This window comes from Elephantulus edwardii, unplaced genomic scaffold (assembly GCF_000299155.1).
Source record: "Elephantulus edwardii isolate Elephantulus edwardi_28Jun2011 unplaced genomic scaffold, EleEdw1.0 scaffold00086, whole genome shotgun sequence".
NCBI classification, from domain to species: Eukaryota; Metazoa; Chordata; class Mammalia; order Macroscelidea; family Macroscelididae; genus Elephantulus; species Elephantulus edwardii.
In genome coordinates, this window is record NW_006399836.1 from 8,768,281 (window position 1) to 8,786,190 (window position 17,910).

Here is a 17,910-nt window from a genome sequence, read left to right on the forward strand (position 1 = left end):
TGGATGCCACTCCTGCTTCCAAACCTATCATAGAATGTTATTGTCTGAGTCACCTGTGATGCATAATGACCCTCTGTACAGCAGCTCTGAACCCTTCCCTGTCCTGAGCCAGTCTCACTAATTCTGACACACCAACCCCCACTGCACCAGTCACTGTGTTAATCCATCTTGAAATAATTAACATTTAATTGAGGAACAACAGTTTTGAAAAGGCAAATGCTAATCCAGGAAAGATCCATTTCCCTTCCTGGTAAATTGGCAGCTTAAAGCACAATTTACGTTACTGAGACAAACCATTTCAAAGAGGTGAATGCTAATCTTGGAAAGAAGCATTTCCTCTCCTGGTAAACAGGCAGTTTAAAGTACCCTACATGGCTAAAGAAGATGAGGGGGTGGGGGATAATCCTAAAGCAAAGTAACTTGTTTTGCAAGTGAGAGAAAACGGATATAGTTTATAACTATACTGATATGTTTGGACAATTCTGAATTTATGAATACCACCCCATCACTGCTAGGAGGTGTTATTTCTTGGAGAGGGACTTGATGCTGGGAAGGGTGGAGGGTAGGTGAGGGAGAAGACCCTCAACCAGATGGATTGATTTGGTGGCTGCTGCAATGTGTTCTAGTGTGTCAGGAGGTGTGAAAATGGCACAGGGCAGGACAGGACATGGTTCCGATTGTTTGTTCATAGGCTCACTATGGGTCGAGCTCCATTCAAAAGCACTTCACCACCACCACTGATAGGGTGGTATTAATAAGTTCAGAATTGTCTATATATGTATCAGTTATAAAACTATAGTTACATAGTTATAAAACTAACATCAGTTTTCTTCAGCCTGCAAAACTATTTACTTAGCTCCGAATTAGAATTCTCTGTTTCCTTTTTTTAGTCATATAGTTTAATGTGTCTGTTTACCAGGAGAGGAAATGCATCTATCCTAGATCTCTGGTGAGGCTGGTTCTCCAGTCACATGTAAATTGTATTTTTTTATTTATTTTTTTAATTATTATTAAATTTTATTCGTTTTAATGAACATTTACAGAGATTTTGGGTTCTCATTCATTCATTGTTGCACTGTTTTCTCTACCCTCCTCCCCAGTTCGTTCTTCTTCCCCTGCCCCCGAATGTCTGTTTTAATTGTCCAATTGCCACAGTGCTTGTCAAAGCCAGTTCTGATTAATCTCCTTTGTCAGTGTGTCCTTTGCCATTCCCTATCACTCCTCCCTGAGAGAAACTTCACCCTGATTCATAAGGAAAAGGGGATGGCATATTCTCTTAGCTACTTCCTGCTGAAAAGGGACGCTGTGGGTTTCAGGGTGGAGATCTTCTCTCACTATAAATTGTATTTTAATCTGCCTGTTTACCAGGAAGAGGACTGTAGCCTTCCTGAATTACTGATAGGTAAATGGAAACTGTTCTCTTCAGATGTAGAAATAAATTACTTATTATACTAACAAAAGTGCATTGTGAAATGAGCTAGTGTTTCACCCTAGTATATAAGCCCATGACCACTCCCAGACGAGGAGGAAGTCTTGGAGGTGACTGCTGTCTCCCGGATCTGTGTAATAAAGTGCTTATGGATATGGCAGTCCGTTTGTCTTATTGGCGATTGACTATGGAAAGAACCCCTTGCATTCAGTAACACCACCACCACCTTTCCAAGCATCATCTCCCTCTACAAGGAATAAGCTCTCCTAACAGCTAGCCTCAAGTAATTGTGCAACAATTAATACATTTTTTTTAAAAAAAAAAGTGAAATGGGGAGGAAAGAGAGAGAGGGAAGGGGTAAAATGTGCAACAATGAACAAATGAAAATCTAACTTCTCTATAAATGTTCATTAAAATCATAATTAAAATAAAATTGTATTAAAAAAAAGTATGTGGGACAAAGCTTAGTCATCTTTGACTAAGCCTGTAACCACTTCAGTTACTATAAGTCAAGAAAAGGTGGGTTTTTTCTAGCATACTTTAGAAAAGAAAAAAGGTAGATAACTTTTCTTGAGTTTTAGTAACTGGGGTGGTTACTGGGCTTTTCTCTACATCACTTTCAAGGAGCACTCCAGCTGCACTTTCTCTAAGACATATCTGTTTGTTCTCTTGGCAGTTCTTGGGATGTTCAGTACACTTCTCAAACACTCCAGCTCAAAGGCATCAATAAAACAGCATTTGGCCATGACTGGTCAAACTCAGAGGAAGTGATTTTCATAAAAGCTCTGTTGTTACATATCCTTGAGTCAGATGATGGCAAAAAGAGCTCAGACAGCCCCGAAGTGTAACACAGTAGTGAAAGTTGCCTGTGTTAGGTCCTTTAACCTGATCATTCATAGTTTATAAGTTTAAGACAATAGTAAAAGTTGTATACATAAAGTCTTTTGATGTGATTACTCAGACACAGTTTATAAATTTAAAACAAGGTACCTGCGTGAGGTCCTTTAACCTAATTGATTAGCTTAGCTGGGAGAGTGCGAATCAAGGAGCTAAGAATCTGCAGTCAGGTGACCTGACTCAAAAGACTCCAAGAAAGCCTGAGAACTACCTACTTTGAGCATCAGGCACAGGGTAGACATCATGGAACAAACCACCCAATCAGACCTCTTCTCCCCCAGACCCCTTCTATTTGCCTTCCTTGCTCCCTTTGGGTTGTGGTGCTGAAGGCCAGTATGGGAAGCCAATACTAAATATTTGTAATAAACTGAATGCTATTTCAGGATGTGGGGGAGGCTCGGTACAAACTGGAGTTCATCCTGAGGCACTAAGGCAATCCTTAAGGGTTTACCGGATTCTTGCACTGTATTTGCTGACCCCTCCCTCCTGAGTCAAGTGGAAGGTTACATTGAAGCTGGACATCAAGAAGACAGATTCTCAACACTGGGTCAATTGGCAGCACTATGATGAATGGAGACGAGATTGAGGTTATTAACAATTACAGCTTGCCCAGTTCCACAATCAACATTGTTTGCACCAGTAGTCAGGAAACCAAAAGATGAATTGTATTAGACAAATCTGCTGTCAGGGACCTTTACAGAATACTTATAATCAAGGATATCAGTCTAGAGACTAAGGTGTGCCTGATCCAGTCCATGGTCTTCACAATTACTTGCTTATGCATTGGAGAGCTGGATAATGACTAAGGATGACGGAAGAAGAATTGATGCCTTTGAGTTGTGGTGCAGGAGAAGAGTCTTGAATATACCATGGATCGCCAAGAAAACAAACAGATCTGCCTTGGAGAGAGTGAAACCAAGTTTCACCTTGGAGGCTAGGATTTTGAAGCTCTGTCTTACATACTTTGGGCATATGACCAGGAAGGAGGGACCAGTCTTTGGAGAAGGGCATTATGCTTAGAAGGGTGGAGGAGGGACAGCACAGGAGATGGAGACCCTGGTTGAAATACAGTGACAATGGCAACAGGTGTATTGGAGTTAGTGAGACTAGCTAAGGACAAGGCAGGCTTCAGAGTTATTGTATATAGGGTCACTATGCATTACAGGGACTCGATGGTACATAACAAAAACAAGGACTTCATCCCCTGTTAACACATAGGTACAGAGTTCAAATCCACTAGCTGCTGCATGCAGAGGAAGATGCAAACTCTTCTCCCATATGATTTACTTCTTCTGAAAATCCCTTGAAGGCTCAGCTATGGGTCAGTTCCCACTCAACGGTCCACAGCAACTGCAACAAAGTCCCCCCCCCCCATGTTGTGCCCTAACATTGAAGGCCATGGAAATTGTTCCACAGTGTATTCAGCTGCTAACCCAACCGGAGTAATTAAAACACTACCAGGCAGCTTGAGTAAAGAGTGTTACAACGTGGGTAACCTCATTTTGTTGTTAGGTGCTGTTCAGTTGGCTAGGACTCACGGCAAGCTTATGAACAACAGATCAGAACCTCGACCTGTCACGTATCATCTCCAAATGTCCATCTGTTCATTCAAGCCTATTTAGTGTTGCCCTTGATAGAAGAGTTTTGGTCTTTCATTTAGTAATAAACTTTCCCCATGTGTTTCCAATTAAGTCACTAACATTGTTGAAAAGGGTCAAATGATTCCAATTAAGAATGAGTCTAAGAACTCTAACCACATTAAGGAAAGAATCAGTCCCGGAAAGGGATCTTTTTCCAGATCTGCTACCTAGTTGTACCCTGCCTCAGTGTTTGGCTACAAAGGCTGGTTGCTGGTCCATTCGTTCAGTTATACAGTCACCCTGTCAATGCATCTCCTTAAAGGTGACTATCTTTCCCACTACAACGTCTTTTTTTAAAATGTGGGGCAGTTTTGTCTTACTAGGTAGTGTTTGAGTGTAAAGCAGTCACACGTGAGCAGAAATAGCTGTTGAATTTTAAGCTGTTTCTGAAATCCTAGGGCCGATTCAAATAGCCAAATTAGCTGACTCCTCCATGATGTTGTCAGATGCCTAACAATTCATAGTGATCTTATCAACAGCCACTGTGAACCCTGCCCTATCCTGTGCCATCTTCATCATCTCTGGGACACTAGAGTCCACTGCTGAAGTCACAGTGTCGTCCATCTCCTCGGGGTCTGTAAATTCTATTAATTTTCTTCAACCCAACTATCAAAGCCCTTTATTATGCACATAGAATATTTGCATCTTAAAAGCAAGTTTATGGTCTATTTTGTTTTCATTTCCATTTCTAAAGAAACTTACTTGATTCCCACTGTGTATTTATTTCTTCCTCGATTATCTTGAATACTTTTTGCTCGGATAAGATGAAGACAGGGTTTGTTACTCATAACAAAGTATTTCTCACCTAAGAAAACAGGAAGCAAAATGTATGAACACCCCCTTTTGCACCTTGATGTAAACGGAACTTCAAAAGAGTAACTTGTACACATCTTTCCATAAAATGTAGAAGAATCGGGATTGGCTGCCCTGGCAGCTGTCCGATTCTCCCACCTTTTGTCTTTTTCTACAGTATGCTGGAATAAACTACCTTTCTGAACGTTTAGTAACTGCGGGGCTTGGTGGTTTCCCCTCTACACTGGTAGTTTGAATCAGCATGGATTCAATGACAGCAAGTTTGACCTATGTATTTGGGGAAAGTTGAGGCTTCTTTTAAATGTTCATTGATAAAAACAAACCAGGAAAGCATCACTATATATTGTCCTGGCACTTTATTACTAGACTGTAGGACTTCTTAATGTGATTGGCTAAAACACCTGCCCGTTAACATTCCAAAATGGAGGGGGGGAAGTCTTAAATATCGCTATTTTATTGGCTCCGGTAGCAATTTACAGCTAAGACCGTGGGCCACTTGAAATTTTTGATTGGTTCTTATGTCCCTCAATCATGCATACGGCTACCACTATCCAATAGCTTTATTCGTCCCGAGGCCGACCTGTCTGATTGGCTGAACACGTCTAAGGCGGAAAGATTTTCATTGGGTCGCATCGTCCTCGCTCCCGGCTCAGGCCCACCTCCCCGCTCGGTTGCCGTGGTTGCCCGTCGGGGCTCCGCCCGCCCGCTCGCTCGCACGCTCGCAGACCTTAAAGCTCCGGGTGGAGGCTAGTGGGTCGGTGGGTTGTCCGGGAACGAGGGTGGGGGTTCGAGTCCCGCGCTGAGTCCGCCATGGCGGCCGCCGCCGAGGGCGCCGAGGAGCAGCAGCTCTTGGCCCGGTCGTGCCCCGAGGACGGACACCGGGCGGCGCCGGAGCCCTGGAAGAGCCCCAGACTTGTGTTGGGCTTCTCGAGCTTCGAGCCGCCGCTCGGCAGCGGTGCGGGCCTCCCGATGCGGCCGTCCGCCGCGGGGTGCATGCGCATGGTCTGGGAGGACCAACAGCAGACCCGCCACGAGCTGCGCTGCAAGCTCCTGGCCTCTCGGCTGAGACGCGCCGCCAGGCCCCACCGCCGCCTCGGGCCCACCGGCAGGGAGGTACTCGGTGAGTGTCGGCGGGCCGGCCAGCTAGCCTGGGGTCACGGGCCCGCCAGGATGGGCGTCCTACCCTGCGATTACCCGCCTCCTGCTCCAAACACGCTGGAGGCTCAGCTACGGGCCTGTTGTGACTCGACGGTATGAAAACACCAGTACAAGAGGGAGAACCCAGACCCCGAGCTAAGAACTCAGAGTGGCCCTGGATCACCCCTTTAATCAATGATAACTAACATGACACCAATATTAGCCTTAACGCCCGTGTTCGTTAGTATTGGGGCTAGTGGTAAAAAGCTGCGCTGCAATCCTAAAGGCTCGAGGTTCAAATCCACCGGCTGCTTTCCTGGAGAAGGATGGACAGTTTCCTCCCGTGCAGTTTACTGTCAGTGAAAATTTCCCGGAGGGACAGTCAAGGTTAAATATAAAACGGGGGGGAAAAAAAAAATAAAACGAGAAAAGAGGCACCGAAACGGAAACTACCTTATCAGAAGCAGCAACCCTGGACGTCTCCCATTTGGTAATTGGAAGCGCTTCTCGGGCCCAGGGTCCCGACAAGTTGATTCTTTTTTGTTGTTTGTGCTGTTGTTGTGCACCGTCGAGTCGGATCCGACTGGCACAGGAGGAGATTGCCCTTCTTTTCTCCAGCAGAGCATCTGGTGGGTTCGAACCGTGGACCTTCGGGATTGCAGCGCAGCTTCTTGCTCTAGGCCACCAGACCCCCTTGATTTCTTGGCCTCAGGTGAGGGAATGCTTCTCTAAGACTACCTGAGAGCCCTTTAGGGGAGCACATCGCCACACCTTTCTTCCGCGGAGCTGTTGCAGGTGACTTCAAACCACCAGTCTTTAGTTTAGCCCGCTGCCCGTTTCTTAACTGTCATCACCACCAACTTTTGGTGTGTTTGTTGTGTGCATTGAAGCTGAAACCAGCCCAAATGGAACTGCTCCCGGTTTCTAAGGATGTTATTTTTTACGTGGGTGGCTGGTGGGTTCGAACCACAGGCCTTTCCATTATCAGACACTCATTAGGGCTTCTTAGGTGTTTAAGTTTGTGGAAAGGGATGCTGGAAAAAGCTTTTCTCTTGGAGCAGGCCGGGCCTTACAGCCACGTTCTATTTAAATCCACTGATTTACACTGGTAATTAGGTAATTTACACTGGTATTAGGCAAACTGTGGATGCTTTGACCTTAATTTTATTTCCCTAGTGGGTGAGGTGTTTGTTTTCTTGGTGTTGATCCACACAAATGGTGTGTTTTTCATCTTTATTAAGTGAACAATAATAGCTATATTGACATAAATTGCACTGCTGCTCAAAGGCTGTACAACCACCAGGGACTCCGGACCTTTATTTTCTTATCTGTGGAATGGGTACAGAGCCTGCCTTCAGGGCTGTAGCACATTAGGTAATCCTGCCTTTGTTTGCCCCACACTGTAAAACAAGGCTGCATTGCCACAAGGTATGAGAGTGGGCGCTCAAGAACACCTTGAGCTCCTTATTGTTCCCCCGTTTGCTGAATAGGAAACTGAGGCTCAGGGAAATTGTCTTGATTCTAAAAAGTGGCTCTTCTGGTATTAGAACCTAGGTTGGCTAGACTCTCAAAATCCAGCTTTTATGTAATCCACTATTTCACATTTTCTAGATAGCAAGCACTTGTTGCAGAAGGTCTAGGAATGCAGCCTTCAGTATGGCTTTTGTCTCAATATCAACACAACGAAAGATTCTTCCCGCTGGACCAATAGGCAGTGTTCTGGATGGAGAGGAGATTGAAACTGTCTTCAGCTTCATCTTGCTTGGATCCACAATTAACACCTTTGGTACAAGCAGTCAGGAAATAAGGAAATGCATTGCACTGGGAAAATCTGCAGTTAGGGACCTTTCTAAGTTATTGAGGAGTAATGATGTCAGTTTGAGAACTAAGTTGCGTCTGATTCAGGCCAGGGTCTTTCTGATGACTAGCTATGCGTCTGAGACCTGGACAATAAGGATGACAGAAAAAGAATTGGCACCTTTTGAGCTGTGGTGTTGGAGAAAAGCACTGAACATTCCATGGACAGCCAAGAGAACGAATAGATAGGTCTTGGAGAGGGTGCAGCCAGAGTGCTCTTTGGAGGCAAGAATGATAAGGCTTCTCCTGCCTTACTTTGGACATATTGCAAGCAGAGGCTTTTAGGCTTTTCCTTGGAGAAGGACATGATGTTGGGAAGGGTACAAGGTCTGCGAAGGAGATGAAGACCTTCTACCAGGTGGATTGACACAGTGACTGCTGCAATGGGCTCTTGTGTGTCAGGAAGTGTGAGGATGGCTCAGGACAGAACAGGGTTCAGACCTGTTGTTCATGAGGTCGCTATGAGTCGTACTCAGTGACACCTAACAACAATATGGAAATTAAGGCCTTGAAGGATTTGTTATGTTGACATTCAAGAGTCCTGTGTAGCATCACAAGGGTATTGTGAGATTAAAGGAGAGTCTGAAAGTGCTGGGTAAACCATAAAGTATTACAGGAATGTCAGTATTCATTACATATCTTTACCGTAATTTGTGTTCATTTCTCTGATGGCAAAAACTTTTTTTTTTTTTTTAAATGTGAAGAGTTTATGCTTAGGGGAAAAAACTGCTTGCTTAGGCGTTACCAGAGGGAGCTCTGGCCTAGGGGTAAGAAGCTGTACTACAGTCGTAAAGGCAGGAGGTTCAAATCCACCAGTTGGTCCCTGGGGTGGGGGGAGGATGGGCAGTCTCCTCCCCTGAGATTTATTTCCTCTGAAAACCCCCCTGGAGGATCAGCTGTGAGTCAGTTTCTGATTGAAAGTCCGCAAGGCCTGTACTTTTTTAACATCAAGAAAACAAACACCTCCTCACTGGAACAATAAGTAACATAGTAGTGAAGAAAAGATTGAAATTGTCAATGATTTCATTTTACTTGAATCCACCACTCACATCTTTTCTTTCAGCAGTCATGAGATCAGGAGGGTTATTGCATCAAGCAAGCCTGCTGGCAGGGACCTCTCAACATTGTTGAGGAGCAGTGTTGGTTTGAAGACAGGGTGCGCCTGATTCAGGCCGGAATCCTTTCCATAACTTGGCATACATCTGAGAGCTGGGCAGTGAATAAGGATGACAGAGGAAGAATCGATGCCTTTGAGCTGTGGTGTCACTGAGTCATACAGCACATAACAACAACGGATAAATCTTGAGCTCTGGTGGTTTGCTGTTATGTGCTGTCTGTCGCCCTAGTGCAAAGCAGCTCGAACCCTGCTCTATCCTGAGCCAATCTCACTGCCTTTTAACATACCTACCATCATTACCCCACTGACTGTGTCAATCCATCTCTGGGGTCTTCCTCTCCAGTGTTATTCCTCCACCTTTCCAAGGATGGAACTGACTCTAGGGACTTAGGCCTTTTAGGAACATGCCCTAAGCATGTGAGACAGAGCCTCAGAATCCTTGGCTGCAAGGAATAGATCCATAACACAGCTTTTGCACATTGACAGCAGTTCCAGTAATTGGCTGTGTTACCCTACACCCTTAACATGATTTCTCCTCTTGTCAAAAGGGAGATGGAGCAGTAAGTGTGTGACTTTGTGACTGGCAGATTCACATGGCCAAAATTTCTGTGTAAATAATTTCGTTCTTGCGACAGTTCTAGGCTGGGCAGGATGGTGGACCCAAGCCCTGAAGGAGGCCAACAAGCTTAAGTCAAGGTCACGTAGCTCCTACAGGTAGCTAGCTGTGGCTCCCATGACCTTGGAGAATTGGCTGCAGAATTTCGGGCTTCTCTTTGTTCCCAGGGTAGAACTGGTCTTGTGTCTTAGCATCTTTTCTCTGCCTGTGGATGTTCTGGCTGAAACCTGTGTTCATTAGGAAACCATCTACTTGGTGATTCATCATAGCCTTTTTCCCCCTTTTTTAAATTGGCCTTCTTCCTCTCTTTACAGATCAAAGGAGACTGAGGGACTCTGCCAACGCCAATGACGTGGATACGGGTAAGTGTGCATCATAGGTCCAGCTCCGGGGGTTTACGGCTGGTCAAGGGATGAGTAATTGAGGTGACTAGACGAGGACCTAGGAAAGAAATGGACTTTTTGGGGTTTTTTTTTGAGGAAAGATGTACAAATCACGTTGTGATACACAGACATGACTGCAGCAATGGGCTCAAGTGTGGCAGGAATGATGAGGATGGCACAGGATAGGACAGGGTTCAGGTCTCTTATTCACAGGGCCATTAAGCGTTGTGCTCCGTGGTTTGAATCCACCAGATGCTCCGCTGGAGGAAGGACAGTCCCCTCCTGTGCCAGTCAGATCAGATTCAAGGGCACACAACAAGTGAAGAAAGTGTACTCAACTCAGAAACATTAACTGCCATTGACTAATTGCAGGTTTTAAAATTTTTGTCAGCTGTTTGTTTTTTTTTTCTTTCCTTTCCCAACAGATTTATTCTCTTACGATTTAGGAGGCTAGAAGTCCAAGTTAGCGTTGCCAGCGCTAGGGACCTCTTGTTTCTCACTCAGAAAGTTCTTGTTTCCAAAAATCATGGGAAAGTAATCAACTACTTTCCCTGCCTGATGTGAGAAATGACCACCAATATAAGGCCTTGAAACAGAATGCATTTATTGTTTTGTAGTTCTACACATCAGAAGCCCAGCACAGAACTCACTGGGCTTAAATCAAGGTGTTGGCAGAGATGCACCCCTTTTCCAGAAGCTTTTGGGGAGAATCTTTCTGTCTTTCCAGCTTCTAGAGGCTGCCTTGGCCCCCAAACCCTGCCCTTTGCTTTATCTTCAGAGCCGGCAGTGGTTCATGCCACCCTCTCCTACCTGGCAGCTGGGAGAAGGTCTCCCAGATGGAGTTAGAGCAGTTAGATTAATTAGGCCCACCTGGGCAGGCCCTGAGAAACTTCTCGTCTGCCGATTCTTAGCCTTGATCATATCTGCAAAGTCCTTCGCCATGAGCATAGTCACAGGTCTGATGGCTTAGGGGTGAGGAATTGCACTGCCAACCCGAAGGTGGTGGTGGTGGTTATAAGCCATCGAGTTGCTTGGGACTCATAGCAACCCTGTGTTCGAAGAGCCCTAAACGCTGTTCTATCCTGGGCCAACCTCGCCGTCTCCAACACACTCATTCCCATCACTCCACTCACAGAATCGATCCATCTCACCAAGGGTCTTCCTCTCCTGCGCCACCCCTCCACTCTCCCGAACATGCTGTCCCTCTCCAAGGACTAGTCCCTCCTTGCAACATGCCCAAAGTATGTCAGACAAAGCTTCAGAATCCTTGACTCTAGCTACTCCTCAGGAGAAAGATTTACCACCTCTGAAAACCCGCTGAAGGGTCAGTACTTTATGGTACACAACAACAACAACAACAATCAGAGGTTCCAGAGATGAGGGGTTAGATAGAAAAAGAGCTGGAGAAGAGAAGCAGCAGCTGGTTCCAGGTACTGAACAGGCCTTGGTTAAGTGGGCTCAGAGGGACAGCAGGTGGCCTCACGTAGAGATCAGAATGGCCTGCGGGCAGACGAAGGTGAGTCCTTCTATGGGGCCTGTTAAGGAGATTGAGAAGGAGTGGTAGTTTGCTGGAGAAGTTGGGGGTCAGGAGGGTCTTATCAGCATGTATGTGATCAGGCCGTGATAGTCGGGAGGCCTTATAAGGATACAGTCAAGCTTCATCAAGGTACATTCAGGTTTGGGGTTGGCGGGACTTGCACTATCCCTCCATTAAATGTGGTCATCTCTGGGGGCCATTCTGTCTGGCACAAGTGAAGAACGATGATGTTTTTATGTGGGATGTGAGTGGTCAGCAGCTAAGGGGAGCATGGCTGACCACATACAGGGAGTATGGGGAGTGGTCGGCTGCCTTCAAAATGACTCCCCATTTGTGATATGGCAGCAGTGAACAAGCCTAGAAGCAAGAATTGTTCCACTCTTAACTCTGTTGCCTTTGGCTTTAATACTTTGCAGTATTGAGGAGGCAACCTGGTAGTCTTTCAAGAAAAAAAAAATAAAATTTTTAAGGAAAAGTATATTTTGTTAGGTCTTCGCACTGGATGTAAGGCCAAGGACCGGACCAGAGAGAGAAAGGAAGCTAAATAAGCTTTATTAAGGGGTCTCCCGGGCGGGATTCCTTGGTCTGCAGAGAAAGAGAGAAGCAGAGAGCCAAACCAGGGTATGCCACACTCCATGGTGAATTTGGGCAGGTTTTATAGTGAGGGTCTTTGGGAAGGACCTCCCATTGTGGCTTAAGGAGGGAAGGGTGGGGCACTCCACTTAGTTTAATCAGATGAGGAATGCTGTTCACTCTCTTTGACATGTTGACATTCCTTGAATCCTTTGTTCTCCCTTTGACCTTGGTGGTCCCATCCTGACATTTTATTAGGAAAAAAAAGACCTTTTTAATCTTTATTTCTTCCCTGTTGTGGTAAACACACGCACAGGTAACATAAACTAATCCAATAACTTCACCATTAGTTCAGGGACACTGGTTACAGTCATCATATTAAGGAACTGCTCTCACTGCCCTTCCCTTAAGTTTTGGAAGCAGGAGTGGCATCCACTTCCTAAACAACTTGCCTCTGGACACTATGAACTTTGATAATAGTTATAGAAAGGCTTCAAGCCTTTGGTTCATAGGGTCGCTATAGTTGCGCTGGACTTAACAGCAATCAGCAGTAACACCCTCTAAGTAAAAACTCCATTTCCCCTCCTTCCACTCCTAATCTTTATTTTCTGTGTCAGCTTATTTCATATTGTAGCCACGCTACTCCTAAATGTGGAGCATGTCAGCAGTGCATTCCTTGAGTTTGAGTTAAGAAAGGACAGCAAAACAGGAATCCATACCTTTCAATGTTAAGTGCCATTGAGTCCTATGAGACTCATAACGACCCTTTGAATGAAAGTCCTCGACCCTTGTGTGACTTTTGTCCTTTCTCCAGGTTCATAGCGTTTCCGGAGGCAAGCTCTTTATGGAAGTGGTTGCCACTCCTACTTCCAAGCTTGTTTTAACCGGGGAACCCCACCAAACACTGTCCGCCGTGGGTAACCATTAACATATTTGTCACATCAGTGTCACACTGTTCAGCTTCATTCACAGTGGCCACAACTTACCTCTGTATGTCAAGTGGACACACCAGGGCTATATGACCTACAATATTGCATATTGTAGCCACGCTACCCCTTAAACGTGGAGCAAGCGTGTCAGCCAGTGCTCCTGAGTTTGAGTTAAGAAAGGATATCAAAACAGGAATCCATACCTTTCTATATAAGCAAAAAAAAGGTTTCTTAAGGAAAATATGAGTTGTGGTGCTGGAGAAGAGTGTTGAATATACCATGGACTGCTAAGAGAACGAAAAGGTTCATCCGAGAGGGTGAAGCCTAGCTGCTCCTTGGAGGCAAGGATTCTGAAGCTTCATCTGACGTAGTTTGGACATATTGCAAGGAGGGAGAGTCCCTGGAGAGGGACACCTCCAGAGAGGGAGACCCTTAATGAGATGGGTTGACTCATTGACTGGGGTAATGGGATTGGTGTGTCAGACAGTAAGGTTAGCTCAGGATAGAGCAGAGTTCCAAGCTGTTGTATATAGGGTCTTATATGAGCTGCAAGGATATAACAACATTTTGCAGAGGAAGAAGGTGTGGAGGAAAAAGGCCCTTACTCTACGAATAGAGAAAAGTGGTTCTTTTTGATGCTCTGGAGGAGGGGAAGGCTATTGCTTCGAGATGGGGCTGCCAGGATGGCCTCTGCATCCTGTGTGTGGAGGACATGCGTGATGTCCCCATGACAGGATATCCATGACTTAGCAAGTCTGAGGAATGGTGGCCCTCTCCAGGTGAGACCCTTGCTCACCAAGGAGTTGGCACTTTGAAGACTTCTGCTGTCTAGGTCAATCCATGACTCCTGAAAGCTCTTGGCAGAAGTCAAGGTTGTGAAGAGGCAGCACCTGAAGGGGCCTTGTTGTTAGGGGCCCTGGAGCGCAGGAGTGCGCTGTGACTCAGCGATCCTGTGAACAGATCTGAACCTTGCCCTATCCTGCCACATCCTCTCCTGTACCAGAGCCACTGTCGTAGTCTTCCCTCTGCCTTTCCCAGCCTGATGATGGCTGGGTGCCTTGGCTGCTCCTTGAGGGTGCGTTCTTGGGTCACGTGAAGCCTGCATTCTCTGAGCTGAACCTGGTCAGAAGATAGTAACTTCATTCAGTACCTCAAATATAGGGAAAGGAGACCAGAAAATAAGGGATCTGTGATTCAGAGCAAACCTGGCAGCCCTTCAGTTTTCCTTATTCATTGAAAACACAGTCTTTAACACAGGATAAGAGGACCCTTTTGTTATGTTGTTAATAAAGGGCTTGACAGTCTGCTGTAGATTTGCTGGGTAAACAGCCCCACTTCCCTCCAAGTCCTTCTAGACTCAGGGACACTACTTTCTTTTTAAAATGTTATTGAAGAATCTTGGTCTTCTGTTGCTTCCTTGCCTGTCAGTCTAAATGACTGTACAGTGTCGGTTCTGGTGCCTGGTGTGGCCTTCCCCGAGGCTCGTCCCTTGGTGACCAGGCTCAAGCCGCCTCAGTCCCTGTCAGTGGTGGAGTGAATTCTTTGTTTGCTTCAGCATCTCCTGTGTATGGACCATGTCGGCTCCTGTCAGTGGACCCTTCTGTTTTGAGTTTCACCTTCCGTAGAAAGTCTGGTACATCTTGTATTGGTTGTTCATACAGTAGTTTATATTGTTTCAATAGAAATGCTGTCTTTTTCCATTCAGAGCTGCTGACACAGCCACCTCCAGGCTCCCACAGTGCCCCTAGAGCTTGGTGGCCTCTCCTTCAGCTTGGCTACCATTGTTTTCTCTCTGCGTGGTTTTGGGGGGTTTTTTTGGTTGAATTCTTTTTGCTTTGAGTGAAAAAGTTTATAAATCTTTTTTATTCATTCATACATATTTTATTGTATTGATTATAATTAATGTAATTACAGTGTCTCATTTTGCTTTTTATATTAAAAATGTATTCTCAGGGAGCTCTGGTGGCCTAGTGGCAAGACGCTGCACTGCAGCCCTGAAGGTGTGCAGTTTAATCCACCAGTTGTTCGCCTGGAAGAGGAAGGCCAATCTTCCATGCCAGTCGGATCTGATTCAACAGTACACAACAAGAAAAAATATTCCCTTAGTTATCTGTTCATCAGATGTTTTTCCTAGGAATCCACAAATGCTTAAATATTTTAAATGTGCCAATTACCTATTTATGCATTCTAAAGGTATTTTTCTCCAAAGATTTTTTTAAAATAAAAAAATCCATACTAATTCAATCACTGTTCACATTTTGGAGCATTTCTTTTCAGTCTTCTTTTCCGATGCGTAGGGATTTTCTTTATGGGCTTAAGCTACTTTGTACTATTTTCTCCCCTTCATTAATTTTTTTCAAGATTTTTATTATTTTCTGTGTACTGTCAAATCAGATCTGACTGGTACAGGAGGAGATTGCCCCTCTTTCTCCAGCAGAGCATCTGGTGGATTTGAACTGCGTACCTCTGGGACTGCAGTGCAGCTTCTTGCCACTAGGCCACCAAGCTCCCTGAATTAACTTTTTTTTCCAATTATTGTACATTTTCTCCTCCCTTCCGCTTCCCAAGCCTCCACCCCACAATGCACTCCTTGCTGCATATTGCTCTCATACATAGAATGCATTATTATATATTCCTATTGGACAGTTCTTTCCCTAATTTGTTCTAATACACTGTTCATTATCAGTCCACTCTATTTTTTGTCCCTCTCAAATTCCCCAGTGTCGGTCCTATTTTATAACATTGGTGTTATGCAGTATTTGTTCTTTTGTGACTGAGTCATTTCACTTAGTCCTCAAGGGTCCCTCATGTTGCTTTATTATTTCATTGTTTTTCCGAGCTATAGTATTCCATTTGTGAATGTACTATTGTTTTCATATGCATTTGTTGATGGACACTTGGGTTGCTTCCCTCTCTTCGCTTTTGTGAATAATGCAGCAGTAATAAAAAGGATTCTAGGGAGCTCTGGTAGCCTAGTGGCAAGATGCTGCACTGCAATCCCATAGGTACACGGTTCAAATCCACCAGATGCTCTGCTGGAGAAGGAGGGGGCAATCTCCTCCTGTACCAGTCAGATCTGATTTGACAGTACATGTAAAAATAATAAAAGAAAAAATAGAAAGAAAAAAAAATATATATATATAAAAGGATTCATATATATAAAAGGATTCAGGCCTTTTTGCCCATAGGGTTGCTATGAGTCATGCTGACTTAACGTCAATCAACAAAAACAACAGTCCTGGGTGTGCGTACTTCTGTTGTAGTTGTGATTCTGGTTTCTTTAGGGGATATTCCCAGTAGTGGAATTGCTGCGTCCAATGGTATTTCTCATTGAGAAAGCGTCAGACCACCTTCCATAATGGTTGTAACCATGTTACTCTCCACTAACAGTGAATAATAAGGCTTACAATCTCTCCACAATCTCATCAGAATTTGTTGTTTGCTGGTCTGTTGAACTTTGCTATTGTTGCTAGGCTCTTCATTCATTTTTGTAGATTAACATTTTTTCATAGTTCTTTGCAACTATCCACTGTTAGGCTATTCAAAATGAAAAATATCATTTTCTCTCATAGAATCAGTGTGTTGCTGTTTGGTTTTTTGTTTTGTTTTTGAGGTCACCTGTTTTATTCAGAGATTTTGGGGAACTAGCTGAAGAGATGGGGGAAATGTGGTTCAACAGTCACAGTCTAGCCACTATCACCCGCACTTCAGACACATCAAAAAACTGTGTTGCTGCTTTTAAAAAACTTAAAACTTCTCAGAAAGCAAGGATCGTTGTATAATCCCACTGCCCAAGTACCATAGTTTGTAATGGATCCATGCTGTTTCTTCAGAGAGAAACCCCAGTTCCTGTGCATGATGACCCTTCCTCAGCATCAGAGGGTGTGCTTTTTTGTTTTGGGCTGTGCATATTTTTTCTTTTGGCTGTGCATATTTTGACGACTCCTAAAATATGTTCATGTGGTTTGAGTTGTATTTTCTCTCTGACTCTTGCTGCAGCTGGTGATGCGCCAGCTGCTGCGACCTGAAGCTCTTACCTGTCTTTTCCAGCCTTCCCCATGCAGTGATGCAGTCAGCATCATTCATTGAGTAGATAAGACTCGTAGGACACTGAGTTAGATACCCCAAAGCAAACCACTGCTTTCCAGTGAGTCCCAACTCGCTGACCCTATTGGACAGAGCAGAACTTCCGATACAGTGTTTGTAACCTTTGCAGAAAGCCACATTTCTCCCATGGAGCAGATAATGGGTTCAAACTGCCAACCTTCCGATTAGCAGCTGATATTGATACCAGGGCCATAAAGACAAACCAAACAAAATTTCTGGCCTAATTGTAGAACAGGAATATAAAGTGAGACCATTTTAAAAAACAAAAATCACAAAAAGTGAAGGTTTGTGTTCATTGAGAGAGATGGAAGTTCAGGAACCAGAGAATCCTGGGTTTGTCCCAGCTTTGCTTTGTGTTGGCGGAAGGAATACAGCTTGAGTGTTAGGCCTACGCTCCCAGGCCCGAGGCTCCTAGTCTGTAAAACGGGTGTGATAACCTTGCTGCATTGTGGAGAGATCTGCATCCCCAAACCGAATCTAACACCCAGCTGACACACAGTACAGTCACTGAGAGTACATTTGCAAAGTACAGTAGAACGAAATGTGTCAGCGTTCACAGAAGTGGGATGATCGAGGCTTTACGAAGATAAGGAGAGAGAGCAGCTGACTCAGTCTGAGGAGACAGGGAACACGTCATGAAAGAGACACCTGAGCTTTGGGCTTGAAGAGATTTCTTGCCAGGGTGAAGAGATGTAAAATGCTGCTCTAATGTGATAGCTTACAAATACAAATAAAAAAAATGATAGCTTACAAATACAAAGGAAGAGGAACAGTTGTAAGCAGACACTGGTGATTGGGACATGGAATGTGAGAACCATGAATGTAGGAAAATTGGATATTGTTAAGGAGGAAATGGAACGCATAAATATTGACAT

General features: G+C 44.7%; 1 protein-coding gene across 1 annotated transcript in view; it reads left to right on the top strand.

The window, feature by feature from the left end:
• Positions 1–5,589: 5,589 nt before the first annotated feature.
• ANKRD54 (ankyrin repeat domain 54) overlaps positions 5,590–17,910 on the top strand; it is a 23,900-nt gene continuing 11,579 nt past the window's right edge. Inside the window, exons 1-2 of the mRNA XM_006890215.1 lie at positions 5,590–5,899; positions 9,821–9,868. Of these exons, the coding sequence (XP_006890277.1) occupies positions 5,590–5,899; positions 9,821–9,868 (358 nt within the window). The remainder of the gene's footprint in view (positions 5,900–9,820; positions 9,869–17,910) is intronic.